General features: G+C 34.0%; 1 protein-coding gene across 1 annotated transcript; it reads left to right on the top strand.

The window, feature by feature from the left end:
* Positions 1-2,368: 2,368 nt before the first annotated feature.
* On the top strand, positions 2,369-7,366 carry LOC115992864 (accelerated cell death 11). The gene is made up of 4 exons (XM_031117097.1): positions 2,369-2,672; positions 2,755-2,927; positions 6,471-6,616; positions 7,049-7,366. Exons 1-4 carry the CDS (start codon positions 2,481-2,483, stop codon positions 7,153-7,155), a joined length of 618 nt encoding a protein of 205 aa, XP_030972957.1. The 5' UTR covers positions 2,369-2,480; the 3' UTR covers positions 7,156-7,366.
* Positions 7,367-13,342: the final 5,976 nt, after the last annotated feature.

Here is a 13,342-nt window from a genome sequence, read left to right as displayed (position 1 = left end):
TGCACTTTACTTGTGACTAGGTAGATCTTGGATGTGTTTAATATTTCAAGGAATAAGAGTTCAAGTCCAAGTATTGAAGTCATGCAAATCTGTCCAAGAATTAAGTGAAGAAGTGCTGTTCTTTAAAACTCGACATATAACTCGACAGATGTATCTATTGAGATTTAAAGTTAAAGGTTTTCAAAAGTTATGTTTTTAAAGCTTACGTTTTCCAAAGTTTATCGAAAGCATTTTTACATCATTGAAAGAGAAACTTCGACTTTTAAACAATGTTTTAAAGAGAAACTTCGAATTTTAAATAATGTTTTGAATGTCCAAATCTCATTTAAAAGATGATTTCTAAACTAAACTATTTTATGAAAATAATTAAGTTTCAATGTAAGTTTTCTAAAAAGGTTCTTGTTCTTTAAATTTTTGTAAAACCAAGTGATTTCAAAGTTATATGCTTATTCTCCAAATGGTATTTAAAATGTTCTTTTAGCACATTGATTTTTTTAGATTTACTCAAGAATTGTAAAATACTTGTATAAACTCCTCAGTTCATACTCATTCCTTAAGAGAGTCAAGTATCCTTTGGTTTATTTTTCAATTCAATATTGTGATATTCGATATGCCTTTATATTTGGAATAATTGTTAATATCAAGAAAATTATTCTATTTTGTATAAACTATGCTTTTGTGATATGTGACTCAAAAATAAGTGTTTTTAAAATTGATCAGGTATATGTGTAAGCCCTCTCACAGGTTTGTATGTGAGAATAAGTGTTGATCCTTCACCAGCAGGGATTAGATGTTGGTATCCGCTCACAGGATTGTATATGAGAATATGTGATATGTGTATATGTGGTATTATGTTCTGATAAATTATCTGTATGTGTTTTCAAATGATTTTAAGGTGTGATTACATATGTATTACGTAATTCTTTATATGTTTTAGAATAATTATATTTAATATCATTGAATGAGTTTGTGAAAAATCAAAATACTTGTGCTTTGCTTGACTTTATCTTGTTGTGTATTGTGTATAATTGCTTACTAGATGTGTGGCTCACCCCATTAATTACAATTTTCAAATTAAAGTTTAGTTGGAGGACAGAACCATTGGATTGTTTCATAAGATGCAAGGTAGAGCGTGAGAGTTTTTAGGCGAAGTCAATAATACTTGAAGTCCTAAATGATTATTAGTTATTTTTATTCCGCTTTAGATCTCATAGTATTTTGGAGATTATTCTAAATTTTGGATTTTAGTATTGTAAAAGATTTATTAAGAGCATTTTTTATTTGGAGTTTTATTGAACTATGTTTAAATTAATTATGTCTATTGAGTTATGTAAGATTAGCAAGTTAGTCATGCATCTAAATTCATGTTTCATTGATTTAGGTCATGACACATTAGGTAGAGGCTTCTTAAACCTGGTGTACCCAAATCACATGTAGCAATATATTTTGGAAATAGAAAGAAGATGCACTAGCAGAGCTTTAATTGCACCATCTACAAGCTCAATCACAACAATTAGAGAATGCCATTGCTTGCAAACTCTTTCTTTCTCTCTCCCGTTAGTTTTTCACTTCGTCATTTGTGATTTGGGTTTCAACTTTTCAAATCTTTTTTTTTTTTTTTTTTTTTTTGTGTGGTTTAGAATAGGTGATAGAGTCTGATTTGGGAAAGTTATATTATTATTGAGATTGGTGAAAAGCTATAGTGGTGGGATGATTGGAATTTGACTGAAATTATTTTGTGAGTGTACTTTGGTGTTAGAGTTGTGTCCTATTTTGGTAATTTACACTCAAACAATAATTTTAGACAAATATAGATCAAATGCTCAGTTGACCAAAAAAAAAAAAACTTCTTCTTAATGTTGTCATGAATTTTACCAAAAGTTTACACGTGGTTTTAAAACTTATGTTTTCAAAATACTAATTTTTAAAAACGTATTTTTTAAAACAGTTTATCCAAACAGACTCAAAAGATATATTTTCTCCGAATTGAGAACTAAGACTATTACTCATGCAATAAAAAAAAAAATTAAAAATTTAATGATTGAGATTAAAAGTAAAAAAAAAAAAAAAAAAAAAAAAGTAACTTTTTGAGTAATTTCAACCCATGAATAATTTTTTTTTAAATTTTTAATTTTTTACCATTTTACTTTTACACATTTTTTTTTAACTTCTCTCACACCTCATGCTTTCTTCATGTCGGACGAGCTAACCGTGTCGGACGAGTAACGTTGAAAAAGATCCCTTTCATAATTAAAACGTCAACCATCTTATTTTCCATCCTCCAATAAAAAAAAAAAAAAGTGGCGTAGACTAGAATCATAAAGACTTCCTATTTCTAAGCATCTTTTTTTATTAATAAAAACAGCGTGAATGTACTTCTATTCCAATTCAAACAACAAGCGAACAACGAACAATAACAGGAAACCAAGCAAACAACATTGTTCTCTCATCTTTCTCAGAACACAACCAAAGTTAACCAAATGGCTGATAACAACCATAAGCCTCTGAGGAAAATCTCCGAGTCCTTCAAGGAGCTCGAAGCCACCGTGAATTCCCAGACCCCAGATGACATCGATGTCGCGTCTTTCTCTCGAGCCTGCTCTCTCATCTCGCCTCTCTTCGGTTGCTTGGGCATCGCCTTCAAGTTCGCCGAGATGGACTACGTCGCCAAGGTAAAGCTCTTGGGTTTTGAATTTGATGCATGAATGATTCGAAGGCTTTGGTATTAATTGATCGATTTGGTTGTGATAACAGGTGAATGATCTGGTGGAGGCATCGAAGTCAATTGGGACATTGCAGGCTATGGTTGAGCGAGATGTAAAAGCCAACACTGTGAAGAAAGGTGGGAGTCACACCAGAAATCTCTTGCGAGTCAAACGTGGGATCGACATGGTTAAGGTTCTCTTTGAACAAATTATAGTTACTGAGTATGTGTACCTTTACCAACAACTCCTTCACATAGTTTTTTTTTTTGGTGTATACATATATATTATTTATAAACATAATTTATGTTCCATATATTAGAAGTTTTTCAAAGTAAATTGCATACATCAAAATATAATTTTGATAACCAGCTTGTCCGGCTTGGTGGGGGATTTTGGAGTGTCCGTGCTTCTTAGCTCGAAAGGTTTAGATTATGTAGTTACAAGACAGTTTAATCAAATAGGGGAAATTGTTTCTCCCAAGATATAGCAACTTGTTTAAATTAAAACTTAGGTGAAAACTCAAAGGGGGTAGCACAATTGGTCAAGTACCATGCCTCGTGAAGCGGATGTCACTAGTTAGAAGCCGCCCTTCTACTTCCCCTTGGGGCCTAAACTTACATATCAAAAAGAAAAACGAATTGAAACTTTGATGAGGAACTTTAGAACTGATTAATTTTAGAGTTAGCCAGACTAAGAATTGGTGGAATATAGTTTTATTAGAGGCTGTAGTAGATACGAAAGAATGGTGAAGATGACAAGCCAAGAAATACCAGTGTCCTTGTCAAATAGACTGGATAGATATTAACATGTGATTTGGAAGAAAATAAAGTAAGGAAAACTTGAGTAAATTTGGGTAGACTGTGTCTGATTTGCATAAATATCTACCTGATCATGTGATGAAATTAACTGTTGAATGTATCAGAATTTTAAATTCTTTTTTGGGTATTTATGGTTGGATGTTAATGTGAAATGTGATTTTGAAGCTTGCAATGGTAAATATTTGACTGGTTATATAATTGTCATTACTATGATCAAATATTCAATTTTATTTTCCAAATTTGTTGTCAAAGCAGTATGAGTGTGTTTGGATGGGCTTTTTTTAATTCTTCCAGTGGCTTATTTTGTTGAAAAAGTACGTCAAGTAAAAGTATAAGTGTACATAGAACAAGTGAGGCTTTAAAAAATAAGCTGGCATTTTCTGCTAATACAAACTTATAGAGTTGTTAATTTCACTGTAGAAGTATAATATTTTAAGGCTTGCAATGCTAAATATCTGATCTGGTTTTACTTGTTGTAACCATTGATTCTGATCAAACTTGCAGTACTTAATTTTTTTTACTTAAAGTGTGTATGTGTTTCTAGTAATATTATCTTGTCAAGGACTGAGGAGTCTAGGAGGGGTGCACTTGTGTCTCAAGGGGTACTTAAATGTATGCAAATGGATTGGTGGTGTGTTCTTTGGTTTTCTTTATGGAGGCAAGGTAAATAGTTCAGGTGAAAATCAGATATTTTGCTGGATGTCAAGGATCAAAAAGATCAAGGTAATTGCCTTGTTTAAAATAATTGAGGGATAATGGAGATGAAGTATTTCCTTGGAAGGTGGTTTGGCAATCTTGCACACCTTATATCAAATTGTTTGAGTTGGCAAGGGAATTTTAGGGGAATTGAAATTAAGGGATTCATTTGCAGTCCTGTTATGCGTTACGTTGTGTCCATAGGAGGGAAGTTGCTCGTTTGGAATAGTGAATCTCCCTTTGCAAAAGTCTCTCTCTCTCTCTCTCTCTTATGGTGCTTCTCCACATGAATTCTTACTTATTGATAAGAAAAGAATTAAAGAAACAAGTGAAGTTTGAAAGGCTATCATGCTTAGCTATGGTATTGGGTCAAAGCTGGATTTGGATAAACGAGGGCTTAAGGACCGATTTAAGTGCTTAGCTATGGTATTGGGTTGATTTAAGTGCTAAATGGATGACTTCGGCCTTAGGTAGTTCTAAGTTTCAGATCTTACCTAGCAATAATAAGAGAATGACAATTTGGCTTCCAACTGAACCAATTGATTAGTAGTATTTTACAGTTAATGGAATAATTTGGTTTTTGTCAAGATCCTATTAAGCTACTGTGAGTACATGAGCTAAGCTAGGATGTGCATGAGAGGAGCTGCCATGGTGTGGTGAGGGTACGTGGTTGTGCTGTGCAGGCTGTACTTGCTGCACGAGCAGGCTATAGCTGCTGTGTGAGTGTAATAGTTAGATTGTACCAGGTGCTTGTTATAATTATCACGTGTAATTCTAATTGATCACAGGTGCATTAGAGTGCTGTTAGGATTACTGTTAGCTGTTAGTAGCACAACTGTCTAGTAGTTACAAGTTAGTTACTGTCAGTTACAGTAGGAAATCTTAGTTGTAGTCTCAAGTTGATGTATAAAAGGACTGTATGGTGTACTGAAGAGATCATCAATGAGAATATTCAAAGTTTAGTTTCAGTTCTTCCTATACACTTCCCCTCTTCTCAATCTCATCCCATCTTAGGAGGCCTGCTTCCCTCGAAGAACCACCAAATTAATTAAACATTGAGAACTTTATCAGGTTCTTAACAGTTTTACCAGAAATATAGGTAAATCATAAGTGAAGTGTTAGAGTACTCCTTTGAGGTGAGCTTGGGACAAACTTACCAAAAAAAAGAGCAACAAGTTACTATATTTTCCCCTGGCCTCTTTTATGGTGGAGTGGTTTCCTTTTCTTTTTTGGGCGCTTGTGCCTTGAAAGGTTTTTAAGCTTATTCTTATGTCCTATTTGTGTACTCAGACTCGTCCATGCAATTATATTACCTACTCTCTGTGGTAGTATTATTGGACTACATGCATGCTTATTAGTTTTATTAGTCTGGCATCACCAACCTACTAGGATAGTGGAAGGTGTGAGGTTAACGGTTAGCCCCTACTAATTTATTAATTCAAAGTGCCTTTTCTTATAAAAGAAAGGAGGGGGAGTGAGATTATAGGTTCTAGACCCCTGGGATGTGTGTGTATTTTACCTAGAAAAAAATGAAAGGTATTATCAAACCTTCCATGAAGTTTAATTTCAGTATGATCTACCACACTTGGTTTTTGTCCCACCACTTCAACAAAATTCAAAGTATCCTTTCCTTTTGTTGGAGTTTTTTTGGGGGGGTGGTGAAAGGTCTTTTTTTGATTCAACTAAGGAGGTCTAATGATGTACTGTATTTATAATTTCCGTTGATTTTTTAGTTTTTGGTACAACTTTGTAGCCAGTGCACAAGGCTTCTGCAGCTTGCTTCTGTGTGGTCTGGGAGAGACAGTAGGTAGGTAGTCTTTCTCACTGAAATCTTAGGAGATAGATTTCTTAAGTTGATTTTTGTGGGTCTGCAGGGTCACAGTTGTTGGTACAAAAAAGATGGAAATAGATATGCCTTCCTCTTGAAGATATCAGTTTGTCTGAATAGAAAATTATGTAACAATAAAATCTTTTCATATTCCCTCAAAGTAAGTAGAGATAGTAATGCTTTGAACTTGGTTGGAAAATGCTTTAATTTTGAAAACATATCTTTCCCAAAAGGGCTATAAATCCGGGAAGGGATTAGACATAAAAAGTTAATGTACCAAGCAACTGATGATCAGTTTTCCTTTTTGCCTAGAAATTCAGAAATCTGTTACAAATATTAACTTGAGTGATCTTGATGCTTAAATCAATGTAATGTGGTTAATTTGATAGACAAAGTTAACAGTTCTTGATTATCGTATGGCAGCGGAAATTCCCTGAAGGATGCAGCTACTAAGGCTTATGCACAGGTATTTGCTCCCCATCATGGGTGGGCTATCAGGAAAGCTGTAGCAGCAGGGATGTATGCCCTTCCTACAAAGGCACAGCTATTGCAGAAGCTCAATGAAGATGGTGAGTTCATGAACTAATTGGTAAAACCATACAATTGCTCAGTTGAAAATCTCGGTAAAGTACATTAAAAAAATGCATGTCTATTCAAATGCTTTTAGTATTTGAATGAAATTTATGAATTGTTTTGAAAAATTCATACCCATCTTACTTATTTGACCTTTTTGATTGTTCCAAAACCTTTGGGGCTGGTGGGTGTCGTCTTGCATTGTTAAGGAGAGAGTAAGGATGTGGGCTTATTAAATCAAACCAAATTGTACTTAAATCCTTGATACTGCTTTTGATAATTGAGGTTTGTCTAAGCAACAAAAGAAAAAGCAAGGGGATGGGGGCAGCTGGCATGGACAAAGCTTGTGTGGTTTAAATTATTGTTTTTTGTCTTTTAAATTTCTGGTATCAGTAATGGTGTATTGATTTGCACTATGTTACTTTCAGAGCCGTCAGCAAGGATTCAAATGCAAAGTTACATTACTGCATCAGCTCCTGTAATCCTGTACATTGACAAACTCTTCCTTACAAGAGATTTGGGTGTAGATTGGTAAACACTAGTTGTTAGATTTATTTGACATAATCAATTTCTATCTATTCGAATAAGGTCGAAATTATGAATTTCTATCAAATTCCACAAAGTTATTGTATATCATGACAGGTGTTTATGGGAGTCGGTGTTGTATGTTGCTTGCAAATGGCCGAGTTTGTACAATGCTATTTATTACCTTAAATGAATATTTGGAATAGTGTCAGCTTAATCCATCCCACAAACTAACTCATAAATTGGAGATGCTCTAAATTTATTTAACCTGAATATTTTTGAGAGTGAGCTATTGGTTCGTTTATTGTTTATTGTGATCAAGTCAGGGTGATTCGAAGTTGATTATTAACTCGTTGAAAAGTGAGGAAGAATCTCTAGTTGCTTATGGTCATTTAATTTTTGATGCAAAAGTGCTTGCAGGGTCTTTCCTTTCTATTGGTTTTTCACATACTCGTAGACATGGTAACTTTGTAGCTCATAATCTCGCTAGACATTTTAATTATGTCACGGGTTTTATGGTGTGGATGAAGGATGTTCTTCCACACCTCCTTCATGTTTTTTAAGCCGATTTGGTTATTGTTTAATGAAAGTTCAAAGTTATTTCTAAAAAAAAAAAAAAAGCTAGAGAGCCTAACCTCTATAGATTTCGATCTTATTTTGCAATTCAAAAAATCTTGAGGATATGTCACTTTTAAGAGCATTAGCATCCGAGGATACAAAAAAGTTCTTATTTTACACCTTCAAAACTTACTTTATCTATTATGCTATCTCATTTTACAACTCACCTAACATTCTAGTGTCTATTTTTACCTACAACTCATTAAAATAATATAAACCAATCAATTCTCTATTTCTTTCTCCTTTATCTTTCTCTCTCTCTCTCTCTCTCTCTCTTCCTTTCTTTCTCTTTATTTTTTCAACTCTGCTACTACTTGCTAGGGAGTCTTCCTCTCCTCTCCTTGCTCCTAGCAACCAAAAACATCCATAACACAAGTCTAGCAACCAAATCCTTCCCTACCAAAATCAACTAATTAAATCTATAACAAAATCACAACAAACCCATTCCAAAATCACCCAAAAAAAAAAAAGAAAAAAATTACAACAAACCCAAATAACCCAAAACCACCAAACCTACTGCCACCGCATCACTACAACAAACCTAACGTCGCCAACAACCACCGTGAAACTGAAACTCAACCACCATAGAAACACCAAAATCAACCTACAAAACCAACCGTCGATCCACACCACCGAAACACAAAACTAACCCCAACCGATTCGAGCCACGCCTCCTCCACTCTCCATATTGACCACCACTAGAACTGAGACGCAAGAATTGAGACCAAGAAATAACTGAAACTCAAAAACCTAATCTCAAACCCGATCTCCACCATGACCCATAACCCAATATCTATCGTGACTTAAACCAGATCTCCACCATGAAACCCAGCCAACACCCAAACGACCACCATTGAAACCCACCACCACCAATTTGAACCTAGCAACCACTGAAACAACCAACCACCAATTCAAACCAACCAAAAACAACTGAGAAAGAGAACAGAGAAGAGAAAAAAAAAATCAAATACAGATTGAAGAGGGGAGAGACAGAGAAAGCTGAGAAAGAAACAGAGAAGAGAGGAAAAAAAGAAGAAGCAAATACAAAGTGAAGAGGGGAGAGACAGAGAAAGAGAGATAGACAGAGAATTTTGATAGAAAAGAGGGAGAGTCAGAGAAGAGAGAAATGAGAGAGAGAGAATAAAATAATGGATTTTAAGTATACAACCTGCGGACAGTAGGTTGTATACTGTTCACAGGTGGCATAATTTTTTACATATGCCAACCCGAATGGAGCATGATTTTTGGGACTTTGGTTGTAAAATAGCAATTGGGGGGTGTTTACACCCTCCAATGCTAGTGCTCTAAACATATCCATTTCCATGGCCTTTTTGGCTACTTTTTTTAAAAAAGATTTAATGAATAGTAATGATATATTAAGAAGAAACGAGAGAAGGCCCAACCCATCTCTAATTTCGGGAGCCATTGGCTACTAGTTGCATAGCATCTTTTGTTTTTAAGTAAAAAATTTTATAGGTAAAAAATTTTACATGTAAAACATTTTTTGCAAAATATTTTCAGGTGTTTGGTATAACAAGTAAAAATTTTCAAACAAACTACCAAAATCAGTAGCTCAACCATTAGAGTCATTAGTGTCAGAGGTATGGTGATTGAACTGCCAAAACTAGCAGTAGTAATAGTGACTCTAGTGACTGCCGCAAGAGCAGTGTCTCTAGTGACTAGACCACCAGAACAAGTGGCCAAAATGGTGTCTCTAGCCACCAGACCTCCAACACCAGTGGCTAGAATGATGTCTCTAGTGACTAGATTTTGACATTAGTCACCAGAAAGGGAGGTCCAACCATTGGACTGCTAGCACCGGTCGACTGAATGGCGGCTCCAACCTTCTGCACCAGTTGCTAAAACATTTGTTTCAGCTATTGGACCTCCAACACCGGTCGCTGAAATAGTTTCTTTGGCCACTGGAGTGTCGAAATGGGTCAACGGAGAGGCGACTTTGGCCACCGAACTGCCGATACCGGTTACATAACCCATCGGATTGGTGACCTAGCCACCAAATAGGGTGAGGGAAGCCATTGTGTATTTTTGTAAAATGTTTTATCCTTAAAATTTGGTAAAACATTTTTCAAATTTTATAAATGATTTTATGGTCAATGGAAAATATTTTAGAAGTTTGACTAGATTTTAACTGCAAACAAACACTTGAAAATTAGAAAATATTTTACTTTAAAACAAATGGAGCGTTAATGAGAAATGTTTTACATTTTGTTATTTACTTTTACTACTTATTCTATCAATTAATTTTACTTATTGTATCAATTAATTTTACTTATTGTATCAATTAATTTTCACCAAATAGGTCTGTGCAAATGTAAAAATAGTTGGATTTTTTTTTGTGTTATCACCTATATCATGTGCAAAATTGGATGTCAAATTACAAAAGTAAGAATTGAAATTACATAAATTGATTGAGTATTTAGGATTCTTAGCCCCAAAAAGGATAGATATTAATAGAATTATCCAAAAACTAAAGAGCCCTGTACTTCATTATTTGCCACCCCCAATGTCCAAACTCATGAGTCACGAGCCACTCGCCTTGTTGCCTACTCATAAGCAATGTTAAAGCTGGTTTTTGCAATTATTGGACTTGGATTCTGTTAACCATATAGTTGCATGTAGCTTTTCATCTATTATGCACTATTTCGCGTCTCCCCCCACCCACTACTAAAAACTCTTGACACCCTAGCTACTTGCCCATTGTACTACCCATCTAATGGCTTCCATATCTACTACTTCTGGTATGGTGGTCTTCGTGCTGAGAACTGAATTACTGATTAGCTTCCCCTCTTTATCTCTCACCATCACTGAAATTTGGTTTACTTGAGAGTTTTGTGGGTATCTATATCATAGGATTTGTCATGTGTTGTATTAGCTTTTTCTACGGATTGACACGTGTTTTATTCTAAGATGATTTCGACAAGGAAAATGTTTGGCTCCAAACATATTTAGAGCCTTGGACTCCAACCACAAATAGGAAAATGACATGTATTATGTCATGTGTAATGCACACGACTCATTTGGTTGGTTGGGTCAAGTGAGTCATGTTCGTTACATATGACAATGTCTAATGTCATTTTCCTACTGATGGTTGGACCTTAAGGCTCCAAACATTTTGGAGCCAAACCTATTTTGTGTTGAAAACATCTTAAATTTAAACGCATATTAGTCTGTAGAAGAAGTGAATATGAACCATTAGCTATATTATGTTGAGCATATGTTTAAAATTAGAGTTGAACAAGATTGCGAACATAAAAATGATAAACATATTTTCTACAACAATGTCTAATGTCATTTTCCTATTGACAGCTAGAGCTCAAGGCTCTAAACATGTTTAAACATGTTTGGAACCAAACTTTTTATATATTGAAATCATCTTAAATTTATACACATATCAGTATATAAAAGAAGTGAATAAGAAGCATTATAGATAATATATTGAAACATATGTTTAAAATTAGTGTTGAACAAGATTGCCAACATAAAAATAATAAAAATATTTCCATAATAGAAAAGAAGAAGCTGAATTTAACCTTCTCTTTTGATATGGAATTTTGGTCATTCAATTGTAAATAAACTGTCAAACAAATATCTAATCTATACACTCAGCCTACAACTTTACCAAGTTTCCATAACTATTGCTAATGTATGTATAGAGTCACATGAATCGAGATTGTTATATTAATTGTATTTAATACATAGCCTTCCCTTGAGAGAGAATTTCTCAAGTTTTTGTTTTAAATTGTATTTAATACATAGCTAAAGTATAATGGTTTATAAAGAGAGAGAAACATTAATTCTGGACTTATGCAAGTCATTCCCTACAACATCCAGAATTGTTACATACTCTTGCAAGTCCTCCAGAGTTGTTAAAATGAAAACCGAAAAGAAACTTACTTCCTAGTTTTTTGTTTTTGTTTTTGTTTTTTTTTGCTTTTGTGTTTTTGGTTTTCAAGCTGAAATAGGTCTCTACCATAATTAAAATTCTTTCCAAATAAAAATATGATTAATTCAAATATTATATTGAACATATTTATAAACTTTCATAACATAACAAGATTACAAACATAAATATGATAGAACTCATTTCCATGATTAAAAAGAAGTAGAATTTAACCTTCTCTTTTGATATGAACTTTTGGTCCTTTAATTATAAATAAACTCTCAAATAGATCTTATCTATACACTCCGGTCTACTAATTGCATACTAATCTTCCTCGCAATAGGTAGTTGGAGTAGGTTCCAAACCATGACCACATTTAGGGTGTGTTTGGATACTGCTTATTTGCTGAAAACTGAAAACTTATTACTGAAAACACTGTAGCAAAATAATTTTTAAAGGTATGAATAGTACTGTGGGAACCAAATTTACCTAGAAATCTGTGTTTTGCTGAGTTTGGTGGTCCATTAACAGTACCCATGGGACCCACTAAAAAAACGCAAAATGCTCGGATTGAGCAAAACGCCCAATCCAAACTCACACTTATTCTAATTCTTGCCGCATAAGTAAATTAGGTGTTTTCAACAAGAAATTTTATACAATTAAATACAAAGGTTATATAATTTGTAAAATGGAGAGAAAAAAAAAAAACCAAGGATTTATAGAAAGTAGACCCCATTAAATTTCCAAGTTATAGTATTTTGTTTAATTCGTCAAGTTGATTCGTTGAATTTTGAATATTTTAAGAAGACTAAATTGCAAACTACACCCCTAAAGTTTGGGAGTCTTTGGATTTTACCCCCTGAAGTTTGCGGGTGTTTGGATTTTACATCCTTAAATTTCGAAATTTGGATTTTACCCCCTAAAGTTTGGGGGTTGTCGATACTATATTTTTTTAGCCCCGATTGATGTGCGAAAATAATGATTTAAATATAAAAAAGGGGTGAAAACCTTGATTTTGAAAACCAAAGTAGGAAACAGTGTGAAAAAATCCAAATTACCTTAATTGGACAATGGAACAAAAATCCAAAATCAAACTTACCATTTTTGGAAAAAAAATTGACCAATTGTCCGAACGAAGTAAATTGTAAACCATCTTAAAGATCATGAAATTTCCTTCAAAACAACAATTCACAGGCCAAAATTGCAGTTAAAATGGAAGAGATATTTAGAAAATACCAAAATCCTGATTTAATGTATTATTATTTTCAGGTAAAAAGAGTTGTTTTTGGACCATTTTCATGCAATAAACTGTACTGATTTAGTAACAATTGGTGCAATACACCTGAACTAGATTGAAGTATGATGAGTCATATACTTTCCACAAAAAGGGCTCCTTAATATCTGCTCCAGATTGGGAGAAATGAATTTTCCAAGAATAGTACTATTAAATTTCCTACATAGTGTCACCTCCCTTTCAGACGCAATATCTCGACGACAATAGCTCCAAATCATGCAAGGTTAGGACCTATAGAAACTAGAAATCTAGATCTTTCCATGGAAACCAAATGAGAAGAAATTCAAGCTCGTGAAGTCCTCCAAAAAATATCTCGAAAATAGGGTCGAAAAGAGGAAAAAGACGAAAGTGAAATTGTGTGTGCATAAAGGCATTTTGGGTGCG

This window comes from Quercus lobata, chromosome 5, assembly GCF_001633185.2.
Source record: "Quercus lobata isolate SW786 chromosome 5, ValleyOak3.0 Primary Assembly, whole genome shotgun sequence".
Lineage (NCBI taxonomy): Eukaryota > Viridiplantae > Streptophyta > Magnoliopsida > Fagales > Fagaceae > Quercus > Quercus lobata.
Note: the sequence above shows the minus strand (reverse complement) of the source record. Positions and strands in the feature narration are given on the sequence as shown.